This window comes from Rhodnius prolixus, unplaced genomic scaffold (assembly GCF_049639745.1).
Source record: "Rhodnius prolixus isolate KJV_2025 unplaced genomic scaffold, Rpr scaffold_2, whole genome shotgun sequence".
Lineage (NCBI taxonomy): Eukaryota > Metazoa > Arthropoda > Insecta > Hemiptera > Reduviidae > Rhodnius > Rhodnius prolixus.
Genome location: NW_027411592.1, coordinates 40,931,023 through 40,958,366, shown reverse-complemented (window position 1 = coordinate 40,958,366; position 27,344 = coordinate 40,931,023). Strand labels below are relative to the sequence as shown.

General features: G+C 32.7%; 2 protein-coding genes and 1 long non-coding RNA gene across 14 annotated transcripts in view; 1 reads left to right on the top strand and 2 right to left on the bottom strand.

The window, feature by feature from the left end:
* LOC141449670 (uncharacterized) overlaps nucleotides 1-3,134 on the bottom strand; it is a 36,197-nt gene extending 33,063 nt beyond the window's left edge. For all 3 annotated transcript variants that reach the window (XR_012455640.1, XR_012455639.1, XR_012455638.1), the window contains exon 1: nucleotides 2,987-3,134. This is a non-coding gene — a long non-coding RNA (uncharacterized lncRNA). The remainder of the gene's footprint in view (nucleotides 1-2,986) is intronic.
* Nucleotides 1-20,072, top strand: part of LOC141449669 (uncharacterized) — a 52,695-nt gene extending 32,623 nt beyond the window's left edge. For 3 of the 5 annotated variants that reach the window (XM_074119320.1, XM_074119322.1, XM_074119325.1), the window contains exons 2-3: nucleotides 15,630-16,054; nucleotides 16,620-19,687. In XM_074119320.1, coding sequence (XP_073975421.1) covers nucleotides 15,630-16,054; nucleotides 16,620-16,940 — 746 coding nt within the window. In that variant the 3' untranslated portion in view covers nucleotides 16,941-19,687. Of the gene's footprint in view, nucleotides 1-1,233; nucleotides 1,531-15,629; nucleotides 16,055-16,619; nucleotides 19,688-19,843 lie in introns of those variants that run through there. The other 2 variants (XM_074119321.1, XM_074119323.1) reach the window with 2 other exon arrangements.
* A 947-nt stretch (nucleotides 20,073-21,019) lies between these two features.
* LOC141449667 (uncharacterized) overlaps nucleotides 21,020-27,344 on the bottom strand; it is a 43,468-nt gene continuing 37,143 nt past the window's right edge. For all 6 annotated transcript variants that reach the window (XM_074119315.1, XM_074119316.1, XM_074119319.1 and 3 more), the window contains one exon: nucleotides 21,020-21,777. In XM_074119315.1, coding sequence (XP_073975416.1) covers nucleotides 21,393-21,777 — 385 coding nt within the window. In that variant the 3' untranslated portion in view covers nucleotides 21,020-21,392. The remainder of the gene's footprint in view (nucleotides 21,778-27,344) is intronic.

The following is a 27,344-nucleotide window of genomic DNA, read 5'->3' as shown; positions in this document are numbered from 1 at the left end:
ACAAATGAAAACAAGATAAGACGGATTTGAAAGTAGACGAATAGGGAATAATGCTCAATGATTATGGGGGATTAATAATAATAGATAAGGGAGCAAAGGAGACAGACGTCTGTAGCTCTTTTAAAACTAATTCAATACTTATTAAAGGAAAGAAAAGATATTAGTGGTTTTATTTTAGTTTTAGAAAAACTAAGTATAAGCGGCAAATGTGTGAATACAGACAACCATAATATAGTGTAATTACATATATAAATACCTAATAGCATATAAGGTATAGAGGTAAAAAATTACTGCTTCAAAAACCGGTTTGTTTCCTTTTTAAGTTGGCTGACTTCTAAAAATATAAATTTATTTTTACCTAAGGATTCATTATTTTAATTTATTTTTAGTCGAATACCTGGAAATAGAAAAGAAGTAAGGTTATTGTACATTGAGTACGAAGGGCCGGCCAAACAATACCAAAACAAAAGTGCTGTATGTTTTTAATATATAAATGAAGGTTATTTTTAAAATTAAATAAATAAATAAAACAGATTGGATTCAAAGAAGCTTACTACAGAGTCTGAATATTATTAATAAGAAACTAATTAATAAAACTACGCGCACCTAATTATAAAAATATATTATGCATGATTTTAAATCAGTGAAGTTATGTACATGCAATATGCTTCTTAAAAGTGGTCCATTTCACACGGTTTACTTAACAAATCTTTTTTCCTTTTTTTTTTTTTTAAGTAAAAATGATAATTTTTTAAAAATTTCAAGCAATAAGAACTTACAGATGCTTCCACATATTTGTTTATTTTCTCTATTTCGTAGGCTTATTATTGAGTTTGAAATTGAGTATACACCCAGAGACATTAGTTTTATATGCGGAAAAATGTGCTTTAAAATTCTCACCTTATTTTTCTTTTCGAAAGATATTAAAATCTATTATTTTTATTTGATATATCTTCAAAGATTTATATTTTTTACACTGAGTTCTTTTAGAATTGCACCAAGTATCCATCTAATGTATTATATTTATGTAATTTATAGATTGATTTATACATATACAAAGTTTCGTTAAAATTATAGTTTTGAAGAGGATTAGTTAATCCTAGGTACAACTTTACATTGTGAAATCATTTCCTAAAATAATTGCAATTACACTTAATAAGTCAAAACTCCATTACATACTAATATACAAGATTGATCTACTGATACAGAGTATAAAAGTTTTGTTGGCTTAGATATTCCTTTACTATAATTGTTATTACTGTTCATTAACCAACACACAAAAAAAGGAAAGTGCTAGAAATGATATACATATCTAAGACAGAAAACAGCCTAAATTTCAAAACTGACACGAACAATTTAAACGACGTATACGCCAACTTAACTACAAAATACTTGACAATTGGCAACACTGACTTCCACACAACCTAACACATATCAAGCACAGACGGTTCACACTCAGTCTACTAACTGACAAGACAGGAGACGCAACAGCCCTCCAATGATGTAAAATAGTACATTGTAAACTAAAAGGTAAATATTTTGGTAAATTTCGTTTCATTAAACATATTCATTATAATATAATTATTGTTAACACACTGTAAATATGTTCCACAGCCCTGAAGATGACCTAGTCCCTAGGACGGAAAGCTCAGCGTAACAAAGTTTACCATGACTGAAACTGGCAGTTATTTTTTCATCCAATAATAATTGTTATCAATTACAACCCTACTGCTTTTTGTAAAATATCTATTTTGGTAATTTAAATGTAAATATGACCTTAATTATGATGCGGGTTGTAAAGAAGTCCATTTTTAGTATTGTTACCATGTTGTAAAGAGCGCATTTCTGCACGACTTTAGAAAAATGTATTTTGTTGCGTCATGAATTTAGTTAACCTCACTAGTGAGGGAAGTAGTAATTACCCACTCACTAATAAAAAAAATTTAAAAATTAGGTTAACGAGTTATATTTTACATTCATCTGTTCGCTTAATTCGGCTTACTTATTTCTAAGAGAACATAATACCCACTAAAAAAGGAATTTAATTGATTTATTGCTGCAATTACAGTAATAAATTTTGATTAAGTTAACCTAATTTTTTTTTCATTGATTTCTTTTGTTACTGTATACATTGTACAATAAGCTAAAGATGGTAGACGCAGTAAATGGTGCAAATATATGCACCTAGAGTCATTAATCCAGTGAACGACGAACCAATTATTTTCCTATGTTGGAGAATAACATGTGCGAAATTTTTCTTATCCCGTATTTTGTTAGGTATTTTGGACAATCTTGCATTAGTTAAAAATTTGTCAAATCTCTCGATATTCCGACAGATCTCCGAAAAGAAATTTCCAGATATCCCCAGCAGTCGGCCAACTAGCTTCGAATTTATTTCAAAGGAGAAGTAAAAGTAATAATGCTGGTGCTGGCACTCAGGAGGTTGCAAAAAAAAGGATACTAAAAAAAGTTGTGCTCCGAATTGATACGTATCCAGCAAATATAGCTGTAGCGGTCCCAAGCAATAATACATCATACCTATACGAATAGATACATACCTATAAATGTGCAGTATATTCCAGTAGTCTGCCTGGAAATGACAGAGCCGACAAAATCTCTACAGAAGACTCCCAAATAGAACAAGAATTGAACCCCTTTCGTGTAAAAGGCTTGCGATCTCATTAAGAGCAATTCTTGTATACTCTAGAGCAGGGCTTCTTAAACTATGGGTCGCGATCCCAAATGGGGTCGCGTAGCAAAATTCTGCGGTCGCGAGAGATTTTAATGTCAAATATTTATATATACCATTTTATAACATCACTAGAGTTGGCGGAATACAGTGGACTTGCAGCGTCTAGACACGCGCATTTGTTGAAGGTTTTGAGCTATCTCCACCGATAGCAGTAAACGATCGATGATCGCTATTATTTTACTATTATTATCCATCTCATTAAATTTTTTACTTATATTTTAATTTAATACTTACCACGCAACTACTTGAATATATTCGAGCGAATTAAGACGGTCAGAATCCACTTTTATTTTTGAAACTATAATAAATACAATTTTATAATTTTTTGTGCAATTTTTAATTTTAGATTTTAGTATGTTTCAAAACGAATTCTAAAACTATATATTTTCATATGTATATGTATATTGTTACCTAATAAATAAATCATCAAAAAATATTAATTTATTTTTCTTTTATATTTGTATGGGGTCGTCAAGAAACTCGCAATCATAAATGGGGTCGTGAATGACAAAAGTTTAAGAAGCCCTGCTCTAGAGTAGTCGGAAAGTGATAAATAGATAGATCAAACTGGGGCTGCCTTAAGGCCTACGCCACTGCGACCCCTTTGGATCTAAAAGTGGCTTCCCTCACTCTAAAGCTCACCCTCCAGACCTGTCCTTTTAATCAGACTCTTAATGCTGGAGAGCGGCTCTTGGTTAAAACTCCCCAAGAAGTAACATCCTTAGCCATACGAGCTCCTCGCACTGACACAACACTGCCGTTTCCTAAGTAAAGTGATAGACCTCATGGTTGAATCCTAAAATCAGAGTCCCTCAAATTTTACTCGTAAATTTGGATTGTTGGTTAATCATAGATCATAATGCCCTGCAATGCTATCTCAACAGAATTGATAACTTCAGTTCGCCTAATATACCCGTTGGAGACTAGATGGTGTTCACTCAATGGACTCAATGCTTTGCAAGTCCTCAACTTCTGTAGGGCTGTAAGGGTCTCATGGCAGAATAAAAAATAACGCGCGGTAGGGAGTAGGGTTAAAAAAAAAGTATAGTACTTAGTCTAACATGATAGATATACCTTTTGCAACTGTTTATTTTTTAATATGGCATACAATGCAATCATAAAATCTTCATACCGTCAGTGTTTTTGCCTATTAACAAGAAAGTGAAATTTGCATTTATTTAAAAACAATGTGACCCAGAAACAAGATATTACTTATAGATTGTAGACAACGTATTTTCCACTGCATACGCACTGCAGAATATGTATTCTAAATAAATAAGCGGATAAATAATAAGTAATTTTATATATACACATTTATAATGTGTTTCCGCAACATTGTGGTCTGTTTGTTGTGCCGACACCTACACAAATCTAAAAAAGGGAAATCCTTTCTCTAAGTGCTGTGTGAGATTCTGTGTGTTTGTGAGGACCACATGTTCTTCGCTGCTTACATTTCACTTTCGGTCAGGTCATATGCAGAAGTGTACAGCCTTATAGATATATCTCAAACTACTGATCTCTCAGCTAATTAAGCACCATCTGGACGAACCATTCTCCTCCAACTAGCCACTGTTGGATTTCGATCGAATTTCACTCATAGAGAAAACTAGTTTCGGTTAGTTAATAATGTCTGCTTAAAAGGATGCAATTTAGACATTATATTTATTTAATCCTTAAATTTATTTCTATTCAACTAAAAACAAATGATAGGTTGCTTTTCTTTTTATTAAGAAAATAATAATTATATTAAAGGGTAGGGATTAGCTATGAGGTTAGCATACTGGATTCCCACGCGGAGGTCCCGGGTTCGAATCCAGCAGCTGACCCTTAGATTTTCTCTTCCTAGGAGCTTCTTACAGCTCACTGTCCGGTGATGGACAGTGTTGTCTGTAACGAGAGAACACTGTCCGGAGGCTGGCAGTGCACTGGAAAAAGCTCCGGGCGCTAATGACCTCAGCTGTTGATGCGCAAAAAAAAAAAAAAAAAAAAAATAATTATATTAAACGTAATACAATATCACGTTTTTCATGCTTAATATTTTTCTATCACGATTCTTTGTTGCTACGTTGTAATCTCGAGATTATATTTATTACAAGAAAGTGTTTTGTGTTTATCATGAATATTAACTGCAGTGGTGGTCAGTCTCTCAAGAAGCGAGCATTTTACTTGAAATGGATAATTTAATTCTATGTCCACTTTTTACGCATTTCTTCAATTATTCAGTGATTCGTAGAGGCTAAAGATTAGGTTAAAAAGCGAAAGGAGTTAAGATACCTCTTTAGAATGTTAGCCCTTTACCAAATTCTAATAAGACTCTTATTCAAGATATCTAGTATTTTTTTTTTTTTTTTAATGTTTATTTTGCAACTATAATAGATATAACAAGCAAAAGAGATCAGGGTAAGGAAATGGCGAAAATACACGCACATATATGCACTTACATACACGTGCGCGCACGTGGCGTGAGTAGAGTGAACGACGACCATCCAGTGATGGAAGCCGTTAGTTCGCCAGATTGGCTAGCTTACACAGCAACCATCGTAGGAGGTCGGCGTTATGTGTTGAGATAATCGCGTGGCCAACGCCGCTTTAGTCTGCGCTGTGGATTTGAAGGAAGTGTTGTAGTGGACATGTTGTAGATCAGAGGGTTGTAATGATTGTGTAGATTTGAGTGAAGTTTTGTGTAGCGAGATTGTGCTATTTCAGAAACGAGAGGAATATTGAGATCAGAGTGTACAGTGTGATTGGAGACGTAGAAGGGAGCGTTAACTATTGTTCTTAGAATTTTTGATTGTAAGGTCTGAAGTTGATGTTCGATTTTTTAGCGCTTCCGTAGAGGTATATTCCGTACGTCCATATTGGGGTAAGTAGAGGTTATAGTGATCAGTTTGTTCGTCCGGGTCAGTTTTGATCGTCTGACGAGTAGCCTTTTCAACATTCTTGTATTTTTAAAAGAATTACAAGGCTGAATTGCTTTTTAAGTACAGAGAAGTATTTATAAATGAAGCAGTTAATAATTAATTCGTTTTTTTCGCGTTATTTTATAAAGTAACAACAGTGAAGATTCAAAATAGGAACATGCTAATGAGAGCACTTTGAAAAATGTTTCATAAAAGTAATTATTAATTAATAAACTAAGACCACTCATTTAAAAACTTATCAAGTACTTTATTGATACTTGAAAAAAAAAGCGTTAAAATGATTCATTCAACTTGATTGACCAGATTAACTTCCTTCAAATCCACAGCGCAGACTAAAGCGGCGTTGGCCACGCGATTATCTCAACACATAACGCCGACCTCCTACGATGGTTGCTGTGTAAGCTAGCCAATCTGGCGAACTAACGGCTTCCATCACTGGATGGTCGTCGTTCACTCTACTCACGCCACGTGCGCGCACGTGTATGTAAGTGCATATATGTGCGTGTATTTTCGCCATTTCCTTACTCTGATCTCTTTTGCTTGTTATATCTATTATAGTTGCAAAATAAACATTAAAAATGATTCAGAAAAAAACATTAAGGAACCAGTTTAATGATGCTGTAGAAATAGATTTAATATTTAATTCGACATAAAAATCGTAAACTGGTGATTTTGCTTACTTTCATGAGACTCATTCTTCTTGAAGATTCTAATTTTCTTAAAAAAAAAAAGAAGTCTTTTATAAGATAAAAAGTTTGTAAATGTGCCATGTGGATAGTATTTAATACAAATCCCGATAAATTAAATTTATTCTGTTAGTCACTTCGTGTGATGGTTTCGAAATTTTTGTTTCATTTATTTGTCACTAAAACCACTTCTTATCCTGCTAGAAGACGTTTTAGCCAACGCTGAAAGGATAATTAACATGATAAGTGGATAATAGTATGGCTGTAGTCTCGTATAGACTGCAATTTTGTAATTCTACTATTACTGCCCCTTGGGAATTTGTGTTTGCATTTATAATGTAACTTGCTTGTGAAGTTGAAGTGTGAATTTGGAATTGTGTTTTAATGTACTCGTGATGTTTGAATGCGTTAGGGAGAGAAGGCCAAGGAAGAAAGAGAAAAGTAGGGATGTCTGGTCCATAATTAAACTGCAGCGACTAACTCCTTATGTGTACTTCACGGTTTTAGTGAAAGTACAGTTCGTGTTGTTTGACTGTGATACCCGCAGGGCGGCCAACATCCCTAGAAAACTTCCTTTTAGTTCTTCAGAGAAAGGGAAAGTGAATCTATTTTCTCATCAACATGTCAAAAAAAAACAAAACACTCCTCTTTGAGCGCAAACAGCACAACTCAAATAAAAGTGCAGAACTTAAATATATTCTGGATACTGTTTATAAAAAAGAAGCTCTACTAAATAATAATGATTGTCTCGTAATTAAAATAAGCCATTCATTCTTCAGTCTAAATCCTTTTATTGTTTATACAGAAGTTCCAGACCACTTCGGTCAATTCCCAAGACAAGTATATTTGGAATTGCCATTTTTTAAAAATTTGTAAGTCTTTCAACTGACTTCGTCAAAATTCTGTGTCAAAAAATAACATCCAGTTAGGTTTGTTATTCTGGTTAACTGCTTTATATCTTTTCCCCAAGAGCATTAGATTAGATTAGATTAAATTAGGGCGGCCTCAAGGCCTACGCCACTGCGACCCCTTTGGATCTATTGTGGCTCCCCGACTTTAGAGCTCACCCTCCAGACCCGTCCGTTTAATTAGACTCTTAATTCTGGAGAGTGACTCCTGGGTAAAGCTCTCAGGCCTTGGTTTTTCCTCCCCGAGAAGTAACATCCTTAGCCATACAAGCCCCTCACACTGACACAACACGTGCAGTGCAGTTTCCTCTTCTTCCTGGCAGAACCTACAAAGGCTGTCATCTGCCAGGCCCATGCGATGCATGTGTTTTCTGAGTTTGCAGTGGCCAGTTAATAAGCCTACAATTATCCTTATAGCCCCCCGGCCTTGACGGATTAATTCTGCAGTCAGCCTCGGCGAATAGCCTCTGATGAACTCCTTCGCCTGTCTCTGTCCAGTGGTGGCGAGCCACCATTCCTGAGACCTACTCTGCACCCACAAATTAATGGCCGCAGTCCCCAAGAGCATGCGGTTCATAGGACTATTTTTATTTAATTATGTGTTTATTATATATTTTTAGTCATTAAAAATTTCTTTTAAAAGGATTTTTGCCTTTTATGATTAGTTTAGAGCCGGCGATTTGGTGCAGTGGACCAGTAAGTGGAAGATCCGCAGTTTAAGACCAGCGTCTAACTTCAATTTAATATTTGGAAAGAGTAATTATTCTCTTTGTTGACCTATCGGCCCAGGGATTTAGTCCTCTTCGGAGCTTACACTGAGAAACGATAGCTCATTTTTTTTTTTGTTTACACTACAACTAGTTAGGAAGTGCGTGTTTTCCATAGGCATTTAGTACATAAAAGCACTTAATGATTCTCATTGTTAATTGGAAAAAACTTGCAGAATTACTTGTCTTATTATTTTTTTTATTAGCAGGGTTGGTTGATTGGGCTACTCTTTTTTCATTTAAAACTTTTATTCAAACATTTTTAATCACAGCGGTCTGGGATATAAACAAAAATGGAAACTGTATATTATTGAAGACGAAAGTTAGTTTTTTTTTTTTAAAAAAAAAAATGATTAAAGGCGCGTCAACATCTGAGGTTATTGGCGCCCAGAGCTTTTTAGCTTTTTTCAGTGCACTGCTGGCATCCGGACAGTGTTCTCTCTTTACAAACAACAGTGTCCATCACCGGATAGTGAGCTGTAAGAAGCTCCTACGAAGAAAAAATCTAAGGGTCAGCAGCTTGGTTTGAACCCGGGTCCTTCGCGAGGGAATCCAATACGCTAACCTCATAGCTAATTCTTTCCTTACAACTAAACATTCATGTTTAACTTCTCTCTATGTATAAATAAATAAAAATAAATTAGTGACTACAATAGCGATAACACCCCCTCAGTGTTCGTAACTAACTGCTCTCTTTGCTGGAGGAGAGAAATTGCAAGGTCGCTGGCGTTTAAATAGCCGAGAAGATGATTTGAAATTAGGCAGATAAATGATGGAAAAAAGAATTGAAAGTGTACACGATGAAAAGTTTACAAAGTTTTCTGGCAGACTGATTGAAAAGGTTACATTCGAAACACAGTAACCATAACGTTCGTCCGGGTGGGTTTTACTATAGAAGTTTAAAGCAATTGTTTGTTATTTAGTGAGAGAATAGATTTTAATAGAGTAGTTTTTTGAATAATCGATAGCTCGCTTAAGTTGGGTGAACGTCTGTGTTTTTATCCATCAACAGAACTCCTATAGTGGACATATATTGCCTAGAGGAATTATTATGATGCAGCCGAAAGTGAAAGTAATATTCTCAGATTTGGTTTCATTTATCTTAATCTTCGTTTTGTTTTACAAAACCATCCCTGTTCTTAGTATGATTGCTTTAAAGATTTCTGAGTTAATACTAGAGTAAAATTAGGAGATAATTCAGCGTTTCATCTTTGTAAGACCGTTGAAAGTTCGTTTATCTCCAGTTGTAGAATTATCTAGTTCATCTCACACTTTCCTAAATGTTTATTTATAAATGTCAATACTCCTTCTACTATAGCAATTGCTACGCCACCTGCAATCTGTAACATTTTGGTATTTACTGAAACAGAATCTGCTCTAATTGGGCAGAGGATAGGGCTTAGAATTATTCCTTGAGCCAATCAAATTTTACGTGATTTAGGTGCCTCACAGTGTAACAATCTTGATGTATATGTATATATTTTTCTTTTCCTAATTTAATTTACAGTACTTTTAGGCCAATGTTTTGGGATCATCCAAATTTAATTTTTCTCACTTTATTTTTCAAAACTGAGAGATATTGGTGCGGTATATCTATAAAATAAAAACAAGCGTGACTTTGATAAATTGGACACTTAAATGTCTGTCAGTTGCTGCATCTGACTGGTTAAAAACCTACGCTTTCGGAACAAAAATCGGAAACAAGTTGGTACATGTTGACAGAACTCTTCATATTCCATTTTTTAGCCAATTGAACTTGGATAACTTAATAATATTTAGCAATAAACAAATGAAACTGTTAAAAAAAAAAAAAAAAACATTTTTCTGCAACCATGTAGGGAAGTTCTCATTACTCAATTAAAATCAGCTGTGTAATGCCCAACTTCCCACACTAGTGGGGGGAAATTCCCATTAGTGTCACTTTCCGCACAAGTGAGTGGAAAAACTTTATTGTGCTTCCTTGATATAAGAAGTTTTGTTATTAACATAAATATTTTCCGTAAAACTCTAATAAGCTTATTTAAATTTATTTTATTTAAATAATTAAAAAACGAATATTAAAAAATAAAATAAAAATTGAAAGGAATATAGAAATAAAAATAATACTTTAATAAATAATTAGATATTTTTAATTATAACAGTTAAAAAGGTTATAGTGTTACCTTATAGAAATTTAAAATGGATTCTAGTGATGCCTGTTTAGAAAACACTCCTCCATCAATAAAAGAAACAGCAGAAAATGTAATAAGTAATGTAAATACGTAAGTAATGTAAATAATTGTAATATAACAATAAATGTTTATAATAAATAATTTACTTTTTGTAGACTGTAAAAATAAAATTTTTAATTTTATTAGTTAATAAATGGTTGCAGAAAAAATATAATATTTAACTCTAGTGTAAAGTATTTTCCTCACACTCGGCAGTTTGCACGCACGAGCGAGCGAAGCGATGCGAGTGCAAGTGCAAACCCTGCCTCGCGTGAGGAAAAGTACTACTTTCCACACTTGTTAAATAAATAACTATTTTTAAAATCTTTTTTAAAATAAAAAGAAAAAAAAAGTTTGTATTATACTGAATTTTAGAGTTGTACAAAGGCATCCAATAAACAGTTAAACAAAAATTTCACAAAATTACTTTATCATGCTGAAGAGACTCTAGCAATCATTTCAGAAGAAAAGTAAAATTCCAAATCTGTCACGATTTTCACAGAGAAAGTAAGAATAACGTCGGGGGAAATTGTGTTATTTGAAAATGTTTACGATTGTTACCGTAACAAATTTTAATAAGATTTACAAATAATAATTTTACGGTCGTTTCAATTAATTTAAACCGTTCAATGACATACCTTAAGTTATTTTTTTAATCATAAAATACTCACATTTCTTTAGCAAAAGAAAGGTTTAGCTAGGTATATGTCAAGATTATTATCTATGGGGATATTAAAATTTCTATTCAACCATTTAGTTGCATTTTTTTTTTTTTTTATTATTATACTACAGCCTGCAGTATAAGTCATGCAGTTTAGATTATTCTACAAAGGTTTATTGAGTTTCACAACTGCCACGTTGAACGGATCATGTCGTAACAAACTTCCATCTTACGAGGGTCGTTTGAAAAGTCCGTGCAAAGTCAGAGAGATAGCACTACTGGCGCGTATCGAGGTTATGTTTAGTTAGTAGCATCTCTTGGAAGAACGCACACCAAGTTTCAGCCAGATCGGCCTATTTCTTTGTGTTTGGCATTCGTTTGAATCGAGGAAGTCGAGTGATTTTCAAAAAATGGACGAAAAAGAATTTCGTGTGTTGATTAAACACTACTTTATGAAAGGCAAAACGCCTCAGGAGACTAAAGAGAAGCTTGATAAACATTATGGTGACTCTGCACCTTCGATTAGAACAGTTTATAAGTGGTTTCAAAATTTTCGGAGTGGCCATATGGGCACAAGTGACGCTGAACGTTCTGGACGCCCTGTTGAGGTTACTACTCCAGAAATCATTGATAAAATCCATGATATGGTGGTGGATGACAGAAGAGTGAAGGTGTGTGAGATTGCTAGTGCTGTGGGCATCTCGAATGAACGGGTACATAATATTTTGCAACAACATTTGGACATGTCAAAGCTATCCGCAAGATGGGTGCCGCGATTGCTCACGCTTGACAAAAAACGAAATCGTGTGAAGTGTTGCAAGAACGGATTGCAGCTGTTCCAGAAGAATTCGCAGGACTTTAAGCGTCGTTTCGTCACTGTGGTTGAAACATGGATACATCACTACACTCCTGGGACCAAAGAACAATCTAAACAATGGGTTACCAAGGGGGAATCTGCGCCAAAAAAGGCGAAGACCGTTCCTTCGGCCGGAAAGATTATGGCGACTGTCTTTTGGGATTCGCAAGGAATAATCCTCATCGACTATCTGGAAAAGGGTAAAACTATTACAGGTGCATATTATTCATCGTTATTAGACCGTTTGAAAACCGAGCTGCAAGAAAAACGTCCACGATTGGCCCACAAAAAAGTCCTTTTCCATCACAACAACGCACCAGCTCACACCTCAGCAGTTGTGGTCGCAAAATTAATGGAAATAGGGTTCCAACTCGTTTCACATCACCCCTATTCTCCAGACTTGGCTCCCTCGGACTACTATTTGTTCCCCAATATGAAGAAATGACTGGCGGGAAAAAGATTTTATTCAAACGAGGAGGTGATTGCAGAAACGAATGGCTATTTTTCAGACTTGGACAAATCCTATTATTCGGAAGGGATCAACAAACTAGAGCAGCGTTGGACGAAGTGTATAAGCCTAAAAGGAGACTATGTTGAAAAATAAAAAAGGTTTACCCCAAAAAATTAAGTAGTTTTTATTTTTGCACGGACTTTTCAAACGACCCTCGTAGTTCTAGATAACTATTTATTTGTTGGGAAAGATTAAGAATAAACTGGATTCGAGTGAATAACATATATTCTATTATTTTTCTTGTATAAATTGTAGCAAAGATTTGATCTTTATAACTTATAAACATTATCTACGTGCAATTTAACCTTTTTTTGATTTTGATACCTACCAACATTTCAGTAAAAATTGGCAATTCGAATTAATATGTGAATTAGAACTATGAGAATTTGTAGTGCACTGGTTTGAGTATGACTAGCGTAGAAAAGTGTATAATTTAATTTTATATTTCCTCACAAAAGTGCATAATTTTTTTTAGAAACAAAGGGCCAGATTTGGTACACGAGTGTTGTATTAAGGGCTGCATAACCTCTTCCTCCATTGTGCTACGTAAGCCTATTTCTCATCTAGCTAAGATTTATGATCTCGTAGGGTGCTCTCTCCGCTCTTGCTTGCTTCCGGAACTTTCCATTTTTATCTCTCCTGTCATTAAGCTCTTCAGAGTTCTTCAAAAATCTTTTTTTTCCAGAGAAATGTTAAAAACGTAGGTGGTATATGTTCTGAGCAGTTAGTAATAAAATGATGAGAAAAATCCTTTTTAGCGTTTTTCAGCAACTTATGAAGAATATGGAAAAATTAATAAAAGAATTGCAGTTTCTAGCAACGTTTTAATGTCACTAAACATTTGATATATGCAGAACAGTTCGTAAACTTTAGACGATAGCTTAAGATTTCAATTCACTAGAATCTCTGCCTCGGAGCGTAGCGGTAGCCTGTTTTCTTTTGAACACTGGACATGTTTACCTGCAGGCACACTTATTTAGGATCGGGGTAGTTGACAACCCGAACTGTGTGCTTTGCGGAGACGAGCCCATGACAGGAGATTATCTTCTTGAGTGCGAAGCCCTGTCTCATTTGCCAGCGTCAAATACTGACGAGCTCTCTTCAAGAGCGAAAATATATTGGGCTGCGAGACATCTAATGGCAGAGCGCCAATGACGTATGGCATTAGAAAAAAAAAAAAAAAATTCACTAGAATCTCCAAGCAATCCATTTCCTGCGCAAATGTTTTAAGTGACAGTGATTGACTTCATGAGTACTAATCAAAACGAAGTGATGTTAATGTGGCGATTAGCCTCTTGCTTAAAACGTACGTATTTACCAAAGCTTAGAATAGAAATGTAGATGAAGAAGTGATTAGTACTTCGATGTATAGAATCGATTCTAGGCTATTACAAAACAATTCGGATAGAAAATGAGAGAAAAACGCTAAATTCTTTTAACATAGCTACTTCACCAGAGACCTTGAACCTAATATCAGTTTCCAAGCAATTAAAGATGCGTCAGAGCATCTTCCTTCTCGGTATCTCTACAAAAACAGTCTGTTGAGTCCCATTATCTAGATTGTGACCTATGAAATCACAATGTCCAGCATATAGGATCTATGCCCGTAAATGACACGGCTACCTAACTATCAAATCAGCCTTTTGATTACATCGACAATCCACCGAGCTCAATAGAAGAGATTGGTGTAGGTGTACACGCGCACACAATTTCCATTGTGATTTTTATTTTGGGATATACTAAGAAGTATGTATAATCAAAAAAATATGCCCGCAAATGCCTTATAACTCAAGCACAGCTGTTCTATCTTGAAATCAGTTTCACTTTTTTAACACTTTTGTTGATAATAGTATACCTGTTTTTCATTATTACTGTAATTTTAAAATATCTATTTTTAAGTATAAATTTTGTTTATACAATTCAAAATTTTGAACTTAAGTTACTTAAAAGTACTAATAAAAGCGACACTATAATCATATTTTGTCCCGTAATACATATATGCCAATAATACTGTTTTAACAACAGGAGTCATAAATTTTGTTTTTAAGATTGTATTCCATAAACAGAACAAGTCCGCTTTCTTCTATTTATTTTTTTAGTATTTTTAAATGTATGTCAAATAAATGTGGCCCCAATCTATTCTTTCCTTTTCTTATTATAGTATTTTATTTCATGCACTCATCAATAGTATCATGATCGGCTTTAAACTTATTAGTGCATATAAGGAATAGTTGTTTTACAAAGTGCACTTCTACAGTAATATTTCATTCTTTTATGCCAACAACTCCGCAAACTTAAAAATATATAAAAAAAAAATCTATTATTCATCCACATGACTTTCTCTGATTATTATTGTTAAAATTAAATGAGGAGAGCAATTTGATTGAAAGAAGTTAACGTCCACGTTAAACTCCTCATCAGCTGCGGAACATGGAAATGAGGAGAATACGGCTTAGTAGCAAGCTTGTAGCTGCAGAAATGAAATTCCAGCAACAGGATTTCAAAGATGGACCGGATAAGAAATTCTGTAAGAGATTCATAATGATTCTTCAGACCTTCGATAAGTTTCTTGGCGTTGTTGAGAGGGTTGCCGAAGTTTGCAGGCCCTCCAAGAAGAACATAGAGGGACGGATAAAGAAGAGCTTAATGACGAATGGGCAAAAAAGAGGAGGAAGCTTTACATAGGATTAGAAGGTCAGGATGGAATTAGATTGAGGAAAACTGAGACATATGGGAAATATTTTTATATAAATATAAAAAATTAAAATTAAGATGTACTAAGAATCAAATACAGTCAACATTTCGACAATATTGTCTTTATTGGGTATTTCAAGAAAAGAAAAAAGATAAAAACAAGTAAAAAAATTAAAGATTTTTTTTTTGTGGGCCTCGCATTTTAGTTTTGCTCCGGGTCACACGAATACACACATCAACTCATCCAATCGCGTGTTTTTCTAGAAATATGCCCTCAATACACTGCAAACTGAATCACATTTTTAAAGAACGTTTTTGGGGCTTTTGTTTTACTTTATTATTATTATTATTATTTTTATACATCATCCAAAATAACTATCATAAAAAATAGTCAATCAATTCTCATTTCAATTTACAAAATTTTCTGTTGTTGTAACAGATTAAAGTAGTAGCACCATTTCCTTTCTCTTCTACGACCATATTACTGCTAGCTTATGATCTTAAAAGTGTCTCGAAAACAAATCATTTGTGAGATCTTATGTCAGATAAAAAATGAAACATTTGCCTATTTTAGTTTTAAGTTATTAGATAGATTGTAGCAGGGGCGGCCTCAGACTCTTAATTTAAGTTATTAACAATATAATTTATTATTTTGCTTCACAGAGAAATGGATGCCACCATTTAGAGCTTCGCAACTAATATATTCTGAATTTCCGGAAGATAAAGGAAGAAGTTTACACAATGATCTTGAACGTAAAGATGTAACTTACACAACATACGCACATACACCTAGAGGTGACCTAGATATAGGGGCTAGTCAAACACTTCATTTTGGAAGTCCATCCAGAGAACATCTGTCAAGTGAGGCTTCACAAGAAGCTATTGAAAATTATAAACACCAAGGCATAGCTGATCATAAAGGTGACAAAAATGATCTTGATGACTTTAGTTTGGAAAGTTTTGAATTAGATCCTGAAGTGATGAAACCTCCACCTCCTCTAAGTGAAGAAAGTAATGAAGAAGAGCCAGCTGACGAAGACAAAGAGGAAATAAGAAAAGAAGATATTTTGGATGTTTCAAATTCAACGGTCAGTATCTAATGCTTTTCATCCTTCTAATGATAAAAGTAAAGTAAGGGCAAATAATTTTAAGAATCTAATTTAGTTTTTCCTTTCTCATTACAGTATTTTCTTTATTTAGTTTAGGTTTACCTAATTTTATAATAGGTTGTATCTTTTTAATTCATTCCTAAAATTTAATATTTTTAAAATTTTTTTTGAAGTTTACTTCGTGAAGATTTATAAATAATTCATCAAAGGTGTCTGTAACGAGAGAACACTGTCCGGAGGCCGGCAGTGCACTGGAAAAAGTTCCGGGCGCTAATGACCTCAGCTGTTGATGCGCCAAAAAAAAAAAAAAAAAAAAAAAAAAAAGGTGCTAAAAATAATAATGAACTAATCAACTTATTTGTCAACCAAATCTCAGCAATTTTAACCCAATTTCTATTTTTTCAATTGTTTGGGGTAGAGACGAATTAGTAAAAATTAGGTTCAAACCTTAAATCAATAGAAGAGTTTATAGAAAAAAACAATATTTATTTCAACTGAGTACAATTGTCACAATACTTAAAAAAGCACTGTTTTATATGTTTAGGAGAGTGAAACTACTGACAGTACAGATGCTCCTGTGGTAACCACACAATTGGAGATACCATCAACACCAGCTGCATTTACTAGAACAACCGTTCATACAAGTGTGTATCCAATAATGAGACGACCTATTCAATCCTACAGAAGTTCTGGATTACAACTAATTAGTAATGGCAAACCAATTCATATTGACAAGTGGAGAACAGTTCTGTCACAAAGAGAACTTACTTCGTTACAAATGATGAAACCACCTCCACTCGCTCGTTCACAAACTTGGAGAAAGAAACTTAAATTACGTTCACGGCCTACCATTATATACCTCTAGTTCTCCAATAAATGTATATATATTTTATAAGTATATATTTTATGTATAGTGTGTTTGAGAGAAAACAATTATGAATCCTAAGTGCCAAGCGCCCTAAAGCAGCAAACTTGAACTATAATCAGCTATATAAGCTAAGCTTGAACTATAATAGTCAGCTTTTTAAACTAATCTTCTTTTTATTCGCACCTGATCTCGGTTTTTGTAAGCATTTTCTCTTTCACATAGAAATGCCATTATTACTTACTTTCCAGAGTTTTGCTTTCTAATTAACAAATGCTACCAAATAAAAGAAGCTTTCAATGAAACAGGTTATGACTAATGTTTATCAAAATCACCAAATAAACACTTATTAAATCTCCTAACTTGTGAAGAATTAAAATGTAAAAGTGATTCCATTCCAGTGGAATAAATTTTAAGATAGCGATCAACTTGCTAAAATATCACAACGATTTTGCGTAACTTTTAGTAAAACAAAAAAAATTTACAACTTGATAAAGAATCAGTCTTTGAAGCAAGATAAAATCAAAAGCGGTCGGAAATTTTTGAACAAAAGTTTGCTAAAATGGATGTCATAATAAATTTTTAAAAATTATTTTGAACGAATTAAAAAGATATGTACGTCTGGGATAATAAGTAATATACTAAAGCGCCAAACAAGCTAAGAGACTTAACTAATTGAAATATATTGGTCAAAAAACGGCTGCATTGTTTTAAATTAAAAGAAAAATAAAACTCTGATGATTTTTTTAAAGTCTGCATTTTATGGGTAGCTGTATTTAATGTATGTTAAAAACAGTAAAGGTAATATTAACTTCTTGCAACGATTTAGTTAATTTGATGACAGAATTTCTAAGTGATCCTTTTTATTCTTTATTTATTTATATTAAGTTTGAACTCATTATTAGAAACTAACAATTTTTATGCAAAACGAGTATTCCACTTTTAGCTTCTCGGTAGTATATATTTTTAAAATACTTTTTATTTCCACTTTTTTGTTTTTAAAAGTATTTCAGAGTAAACCAAAGTGTTTTAATTTTGTTATGGATATTTTGTAAATAAAAACAACGTATTATTATTAAGAATAGTTGGAAATATAAAAACTTAATTTAAAAGTGATAATTAGAAATGAAGTAAAGCTTGATTATTAATTGTTTTATCTTAATAGCAAGTATACATTACTTAAATAGAAGAAATGTTGCAATTGTAGCAATCCTGTGATAAATTAAAGCTTACAAAATTTGTTAAAACATTACTTTCACTCAATAATTTGCAGAGTACTTACATAATATGACTGTTTAAATATGCTTTCTTATCGCAGTAAAAAGCTTTAATAAAAAATCTGCAGCGGTCGTTGATGGCTTGAAGAATTGCCGATAGTTTACTAGTTTTCTTTTAAAATCTTGCAAATCGAATGAGGTCTAAAGTGAAATACGTAGATTACTTTTCCAAAGCATCAATCTGCTCTTTTTTTTTATCAAGAATAATCACGTGTATTTTAATGAAAACAACTTTTGTTTTGAACGTATTTATATTTGCCAACGTTTTGACTAATGAATGTATATCTTTTTCAAAGTCTAAAAATGGTTTTTTGAAATACCAAAAATTTTCGTGAAATGATTTGAGGCTTGACTCTCATAAATTAGAAATGTAATCCCTAAGTTTTCATAGTTAGCACATTTGGAACTTATGTGTTCTTTATGTATTTAGCTAACATTCACAGGAATGATATTTTTTCAGCTTGCAAGATTCACATATCACCAGTGCCAATATCAATCTCCTGGTTCCCTTAAAACATGCTAATTACGCTCTTTTACGTCTTGTGTCTTCATGCACATCTTACCTACTGTAATTATATAAGACTTAGGTATTCTATTGGTCTTATGGGAGTCATTACAAAAAGACTTCTTCAGCATTTCACGGTATTTTACTGCCCACTGCCACACATCTTCACTTTTATAGACAAAAATATACATATATGTATATATTTTGAAACTCTCTCCTTACCTTGAACCTCAATAACCTAGAGTTAATAGTATTATAAAAATAATCAGAAATAGAAATATAACTGACCACTTCAAGTCTATTTACTCTTTCAACAAAAATAAATATTTTTTTTCATGAGACATTAAATTTTAAAATGTATACGCCTTGTATTGTAATCTACGCAGCCATTTATTCGATATTTTTTCTATTTCTCGATCTTATAATTATTTATTTCTTGAATTCCATCGGGCTCTTAAAGTTCCTGTTTAGCTTCTAAGAAAACTAGACATAAGTTAAATATATTCTTGTTGTAAATGGTTATTTATATAATCAAGCGTAATTTAAATAATCAATTAATGGGAGAAGGTTCTTTTTCTGGCCAAGGACAAAAAAATATTTTGAAAAAAAAGCAATATTATTTTCCATTTGTGTGCCGTTCATTTTTGTAGTTGTTACATTTTCAATTGACGCTGATCAAGAGCACCGATAATGCCAGAAAGAGAGCGCAGAAGTAGATATTTTTAGGAAGACCTACTTTGTCCATTAACATAGAAAAAAAAAATTTCTCTTAATTTTCTTATTTGTGTAAAATCGAACTTGGTTGTTAAAGTATTTATTGAAATAAATTTTAGGTTTTAGTGATAAATAAATGGTGACTTAAAATTTGTGTAATAGAACGTAGAATATAAATTAAGTATAAATTATTTTTATATACATATGTAATATACGTTTAAATAAAAATAACTTTGGTTTTTAATTTTAAACTACCTACTGATCTCTTAGCCTTGCAAGTATTTTAACTTTTATTTATCTACGGCACAGTTGCAGGATCGACCTTCTCTTAAAAAAAGAAACGTAAAATTTTAACTTAATTTGGTTTAGAAAAACAAAACAGTAAACATTTTTGAAATTTTTTCTAGAGAATTAAAAAAGAAGAAAATGAGATCGTGCAGTCAGTGGATATTTGATGAAGAAAGAAACGCAAATACTCTTAGCAGAAAATGAGCAATTACTATCTTCAGGTAGAACGAAAAGAAAATCAAGAAAAAAAACGCTATTTCTGCCTTTTTTCTGATCTTTGATTTTGTAGAAAAAATATTTAAATAATTTTTTTTTAATAAAAGCTTATAGAATTCGTATTCTTTTTGAAAAGCTATTAGTCATTATGTAAAACAGTTAATTGCTTATACCCTGTAAATATGAATCTCAAAATACTCCACTATCAATTTGTTATAAATTTTCAAACATGGAATTATATATAAATAAATATTTGTACACTGTTTTCACAGAATATTTTGAAGGAAATTCAAAAATTTGGAATAGAACTTTTCACTAATGGAGTTTTACGAAACATTTTTGTCCGAACTCCTTCACATTGTTAACTTGAACTTAAGTTTGCAATAGAACGTACGCGATTTTTTTTATTTCCTCCGCTATTGTAAAAAAAAATATTGCACTTGGAACGAACGTTTGAATATCAGAAAGAGCAGAACCTTTCCCCATCCTGGAACCCATCTTCGAAGAAAGATATTTGTGGAACTTGTATTTTTAAATCATTCCATCTCTTGGAAACTTCTAAATAGCGCTTACTTTCATACCCGATTAACTTTTGATTTCACGACTTCAAAGAAATCAGGAAATTCTGTGGCAAAATAACATTCCATAAGGTAATTCGCTGTAAGGTATATTTTATATATTTATTTTATATATATTTTATTGTATATTCTATTAGGTAATTCACTCACCTCTTAAGCCAAAATAAGTGTACCTACGAACAGGATGTGTTCTTGCGTTCTGAAATCGGATGCGAATCACATAATTTTGGCCAGCGCTAATTATAACAAGGAGAGAATAAAATTGTAGAAAGCAATCACAGATGATAAAAGCACATATCAGCCAATTTAAATACAACTTTAACAATTAAACACGTCACATTATATACAGAAATATTTGCGTCCATAAAGTTAAATATTTTAAGATAAACGTTTAAACAGTGAAACAATGGAAATTTTATAATTCTGGCAAATTTGTAAAAACAAAAAGTCATAAAAAGGAGATGAAAGTTCGATAATGTGACTTATTAAGAAGAGGGTTGGTTAGAAAATAGCAATTTTATTCAAAACAAAAATTACATGTGAACGTAAAATTGCGAAAAAGAAATAAATAAATAGTTGTACAAGAATCGATTGCTAGCTATTCCTATAACTTACATTTGTATGGTTTAAAGAATTTCACAATGTACAATTTCAGGATGCTCCTTATAGCAAGAATTAAATCTTCAACATTCCGGCTTAAATTGAATTATTAGGTAATTGCATTGCAGGAATATGAATAAACAGATTTTTTAAGTTTTAGAAAGTTAAATTCTAATTGGAAGCAAAAGTTTTATTAAGATATCAGCCTTTGTTTTATGAAAGTCATATTATGCTCAAAAAATAATAATAATAATACAGTTTTATTGATTTTATTTCAAGGATAGCTATCAGGTATAGCTGTAATTCGAGGCCTAACTTGTTTAAGTGCTCTAATAGTTAATAAAGCTTCCTGCAATGAATCGGGTCTTACTCCTGGTCCCGGGTTAACATCGTATTCTGTAGGTGCCGCAGTTGGTGTCGGTGCATAGTTTACCGGTGGTGCAGGCGGCCTAGCCTTGGGGCGAGGTTGCTGAAAGTTTTCCTGTTGTTCACGTTGTGGAATTTGGCTGGGCTTGGGTAGGGTCGTTGGTTTTGATAATCGGTTTTCCGGATGTAATCGAGGCCAGCGTGAGTAAGCAGAATATGGAGGATATTCGCTGGAGTTGTTTTTTTCCGCACCTTGATTAAGAACCACTACCGGCCGACTCTCCATCGCCCTGCTGAAATCAAAGATATCAATGTCGTTCATTTAAATAAAAAGATGATCAATATAACAATACTTTTATTGTAATCAGGGGCAATTTTTACGTAGTGTTTACAATTGACTGATTGTAAAAATGAATAAGAAAAAAGAAAACTGTTAAAAAAAAAGTAATAAAAAATGATAAAGTAATTAAGAAGCAAGAAGCTACCATAAAATTATTATTTTGATAATTGCAAAACTAAACATAATTTCCATTATTAAAGGATCTTTCAGTGCTGATCAATGTTTTAATCACATACTTTCATCAAAATGTTATCAAAAATAAATGGAAAGTTACGTAAGAACGAAAAATTTGCAATATTAACATGATACAGAATTGTCTGAATAAATGCACGTACATAAATATACATAAACAAATATGCAATATTCGCAACCATATACACACTGATCATGTATTTACATTGCAATTGTTTTTGTATCCAAATTAAAAAAAAGACTACTATAATTAATTTAGAGAAAATGTTCTATAAAAGAAATAACTTCAGAGGTAAACGTTTTCCTTACTCTACGCAAGGCTAACTGCCTGGCTCAGGTCCTCCTAAACTTCTTGAGTTAGTGTATATCGCAAACATAGTGCGCAACCTTGTCCCAGTTAAACTCACATCAATATTCCAATAGAGTTATTTTTTTGCTTAGCTCCAGATAAAAAAAAAAAAATGGAGTAATCAGTGTCATCCCTAATTTCGAGGCAGTAAGGGCAGTCTTCAGCTTCTGCCTTTACCTGTTCTCTTTAGATAGCGTCATTTAAAAGTGATTGACACTGAAGTTAACTTGTCCATGAGATTTCTGAGATTACGCCTGTCAACTTTTATTGTCTTTTGCAGTCCAACGACCTCTCAGTCCCTTATATCACGACGATGGCTATCTCAAGAAAGAATATCTTTTGTCTTCACACCAAATATCTCCCGACAATCGATTTTCTGAAGTACATCGCCATTTGATCAAACCGAAGTTTTACTGCAACAGTACAGGAGACAAAAGCAACTCTCACGCAGCAAACTGTTGCACAAGGACCACACGCTTCCTTATTCAAAGTAATGGGCCCTGATTTCGGTACCATAAAGAAATGCCGCTCATCGAAAGCCGAAGTTTTCTGGCTCGAGGAACCAGATATCAGCCTGCACAGAAAAACTACGCTAACTAGGCTGTGATGTCTGACGTGTTTCAGATTAGATCTTCTAAATTTGGACTTGTATCAATCATCTAAGAAACTTTGCTGCTCATTTGGTTTCTAGAATCGTATCTCTGAAGCGTGAGCTAATAATGTTGAGGTATGAAGGGAAAAATGACATACACTACTTGGTAAGGACTGCAAACTATGATCATAATACAAAATAAATGATTAATTATAGTTAATATAATAATAAAACTTAAATAAAAAATTTGATGTGAGTTGTGAAACAATTACTTGACTTTCCCTGACAACAATTTGTCTTAACATTTTTTTGAACCTATTTTATTGAAAGGAAAAGATCCCAAGGTCACAACTTTTTTTAGTGAAGTAATATTTCCGCTCAACTGATTTTATTCATTTTTTTTCGAATTTTACTTACATATTTAATTCCTCTTAATGTTACAGAGTGATGAGGCCGTTTATACTTGAATGACTTTTAGAGAGAAGCTTAACAACCCCCTTTCTTCTAGAACTGCTTTAAGAAGCATTTTCCCATGAAAATGTTCCAAATAAAAGTTTCAGATCAATGTGAATATGAATTTTCAAAGAAGTTTATTACACCTATCACTTCGGTTAGATACTCTTTCAAAGGGAATTTTTTATTTTAGAACTGAAGGGTTGTGACGTCACGAATTAATTAAGAGTGTCAGTATTATTAGTAAATAATGTTGAAGTCAACCCGCCCTCAACACAATGTGAGTGTTATGTACATATTCACCATTTATAGTGATAAAAAATTAAATTAAATTATAAATCTAATTCCTTAGTTGTTAAATTTGGATTGAGACCATTATTTTATGTTACACAAATCTTAAAAAAAGCAATTAACCTAACCTTGAAATAAAATTACACTCTACTAACTATACTCTTCGTCACTGAAGTTAGATTATTTAAACATTAGACGTAGCAACAGAAAGAGATAGTTAAAATATAATTTTCCATCTTCAAAGTAATTATTTATAACTAGTTTGTTTGGAGGCAGTGCTGGACGTGATTTCGAATCGGGCTGCGCGCTTTTATACATTAACCACTGCCACACCCAGTAAGAGTATTGCTAATGAACAACACTAAGAAATTTACGGGTAGCAATGACTTGATGTCTCTTTAAAAAAAAATCCGGGTGAAAACTCGGTTCGAAAATCTGACATGCTCCTAATGAAAACATAGAATATTCAAATATTTTTCTGTGTGAGCCCCTTTCAAATTTGTATTTTAGTTTCTAATTAATAAACCAAATAAACTTTCATTTCCTGCTGACTGTAACAGTGCTTAATAGAAGGATGTTGGAGTTTTATTTACTTTTAAAAAAAGAAATGACTTTTTTTTTTCTTTTCTTTTTTACTAGACTTAGTTTCACTATTCATTGCCTAACCAAATAGAATTATCCGCCATCGCAAGTTCTGAACCCAAGAGTTCACTTCTAATATTAATTGCAATTATTCAGTAGAAACCAGAAATGACACTCTGGACACTCTGGAGCATCCACGAAAGAAGAAGAATGGAAGAGTTCTTCTATTGTTCAAGAATATTCTAGAATCCTTTTGGAAGATAAACTCAGAATCTCAAATTATTGCTTATCCGACAAGATAATTTATTTTTTAAGGTGCTAAAATAAATTCTTAGTTTCGATGGGTTTGCTGAAGGATGAGTGGTTTCATCAGGCCCAAGAGGACACAACGATCGTATTTCGTACAAACGAAATATTTTTGTTTACAAACAAAAAATTCAAGGTATCTTCGATGGGTTGAAGAAATACGAATTAAATAAGATTATAAGCTACAGTTATGTAATTATTTGCATTTTATGTAATCTTTATGTATTTAAAATAATTATCCTGATTGTAAGGAATTCAGTTTCCTAATATTTTTTTTTGTAAATATTGGTTGTTGTTTCCTGAATATTTAACAGGAATATTGTGCATTACACATAAATAAGTCGGAAAAAAATAAAACAATGAGCTAAGTAATTAGTCTTTGTACGTTGCACGGACAGCAGTTCCGTCACCATCATCCAACCATTATTTCTGACTTATATTTCTACTTGGATTTACTTTCATTCTTTCTCCAAAACAATTGAGATTGAATTCGCCATTCTATAGCGTTATCTTCACATTAAATCCACGTTTACCTTCCAGAAGATGTAGAACTAAAGCGCGGTGTCCTTAATTCTATTTAAATTTTGATCGATTATTTTCCGGAAAAATTTATCATTCTTTATTCCATTATTTCTAGTATTTCAAAATTAAATTTGTAATTTAATAGAATGAATAGAATAATATATACGTGATTGAAAAAGTTAATTCATTTCCTTAGCAAGTTTAGGTCAGCCATCCTTGAAACTTAGAAAGCTAATATTAAGGTGATTTCTTCAGTTCCCGAAAAGGAATTATGCTAAGCGTTCTAAATGGCATGTTATGTATAACGGCGGCGATAGAAGAATTTTGAACAACTATGATGCAGATTTTTTTTTATTAAGGTTCCGGTTGCCCAGATAAGATTCTCAAAAAAAGAAGCTATCGCTTCAATCGCAGAAGGGTTCAAGCTCCCTGAAGGAGGAAGTAGAGCTTTTACTTGCTTGAGCGTCGATCATTTCATTCCCTTCTAATATGTATTATGTTTGCTCAGATCATTGGATATGCTAAAGACTGAATATAAATCTAAAAATATGGGTAAATAGGGCTCTTGTAATATCACCTTGTTAGGAAAGGTCTGAAAATATCTAGAATGGAATAAAATTAAAAAGTTTACTCTATTGAATGTGGAAATTGAATTTGAAAAAGCGGTAAGTGTAATAAAAATGAAGATACTCTCGCAAGTATGATGCAGAATTACAGCTTTAAGAAAAGCAGCATGCTTAGTCTATTTAGCTTTTGATACTTTAGAAATAATTTTCTAATAATATTGTTTACTTTATTTTATGTAAATCTACATTCAATGCATACAGTATGTTACGTACTGTACAGTACAGTACCTAAAATAAAGCTTTGCACATTGGGTTAAGAAATAAACAAAATTAATAAAGAAATGAATATTATTATTATTTTAGAATTATTTACAAAAAATCTTGGAACTTATTTCATCCATGAAACAACAGTATTTTAGGCTCGCCAGGTTTTGTATTTTGGTGTTGATTGATTTTACAAGTTGGAATATGTCAGTAATCTCCTATATAATAGCTTCAAGTCAAATGAAAATTGTATTTCAGTATAACATCTAAGTAACTTCTGTATTATTTTCAAATTGATCTGCCTTAATTTTTTGGGGCGGGGCGGAATAACTTTTTTGAATCGACTCGTTCCACCATCGGATTCGTTCCATTGGACCGAGTCCACTCAAATAGCCCATGACAAGCTAGTATGGCGTGGTTACGGCGTGTTGAAGCATTTCCATAAACTAAAGTTCGTACGCATCCAGCGGTAGACCAAGCGATTCCAAAAAGAACTGTTCTCACGTTTGGTTGTTAAATATGTAAAAGTGAAATTATATTATTGATTAAATTATAGAAGATATAAAAAAATGTACTAATTAAAGTGATGTTGTTAACCTAAAAAAGTAACCTGCTTTAATAATTCTTGTTTCTTGCTAACTATATAGGTTTAATACAGTGGGTTTGATATGTTTGGATTAAATGAAGTACCAGATCTATCATCTGATGGCGCTGTTCTAAAAAGGTTTGTTACTAGAGAACCTATTTTCATTTTTAGACAGATAAAAGTTCTAAAGGATGAAGAGAAAAAGGAGAAGCTAAATCGACTTTTAGAGGCATTAAGAGAGAAAGTGCCTGAGGGCCTTAAGATAGGAGCTGCTGTGGGTAAAGGGGATTGTTTTTTTGACTCGGTAGCTCAAGGATTGAACGAGCTAAAAGGTAAAGGTCTGATTACAAGTAGTAAAGGATTTAGTGTGAAGTCTTTGCGGGAAAGTTGTAAGCAATATGCACAACAAGTTAAACAATCAAGAAAAGGCTCATGGTTAGGTAATGCTTTAAAAGGAGAAGGTGAAAAACTTAGTAAATATATTCCACATATTGAATTTACTGCAGAAGACATTGAAAACGCAAACTCTGACTCAGAAATAAAAGCCCTTAAATTGGAAAACGTCATATGGGGAAGATCTAAAATTGAAGGAAAAATGATATGTGAAAAGTATAGCATAAAAATTAGGTTTATAGAATTGAGTGATGAAGAGATAGATGGAGTACGTGTCACTAAAGGTAAGGTAGGCACAGGTAAAATTATTATTTATATTGTGAATTATAGGAACCATTTTGTACCACTTCTTAGTAATATTGAAAAGGATATAAAGAGAAGCAAAAAAGTTTCTAGAGAGGAAGCTTACGATGATGTGATAGGT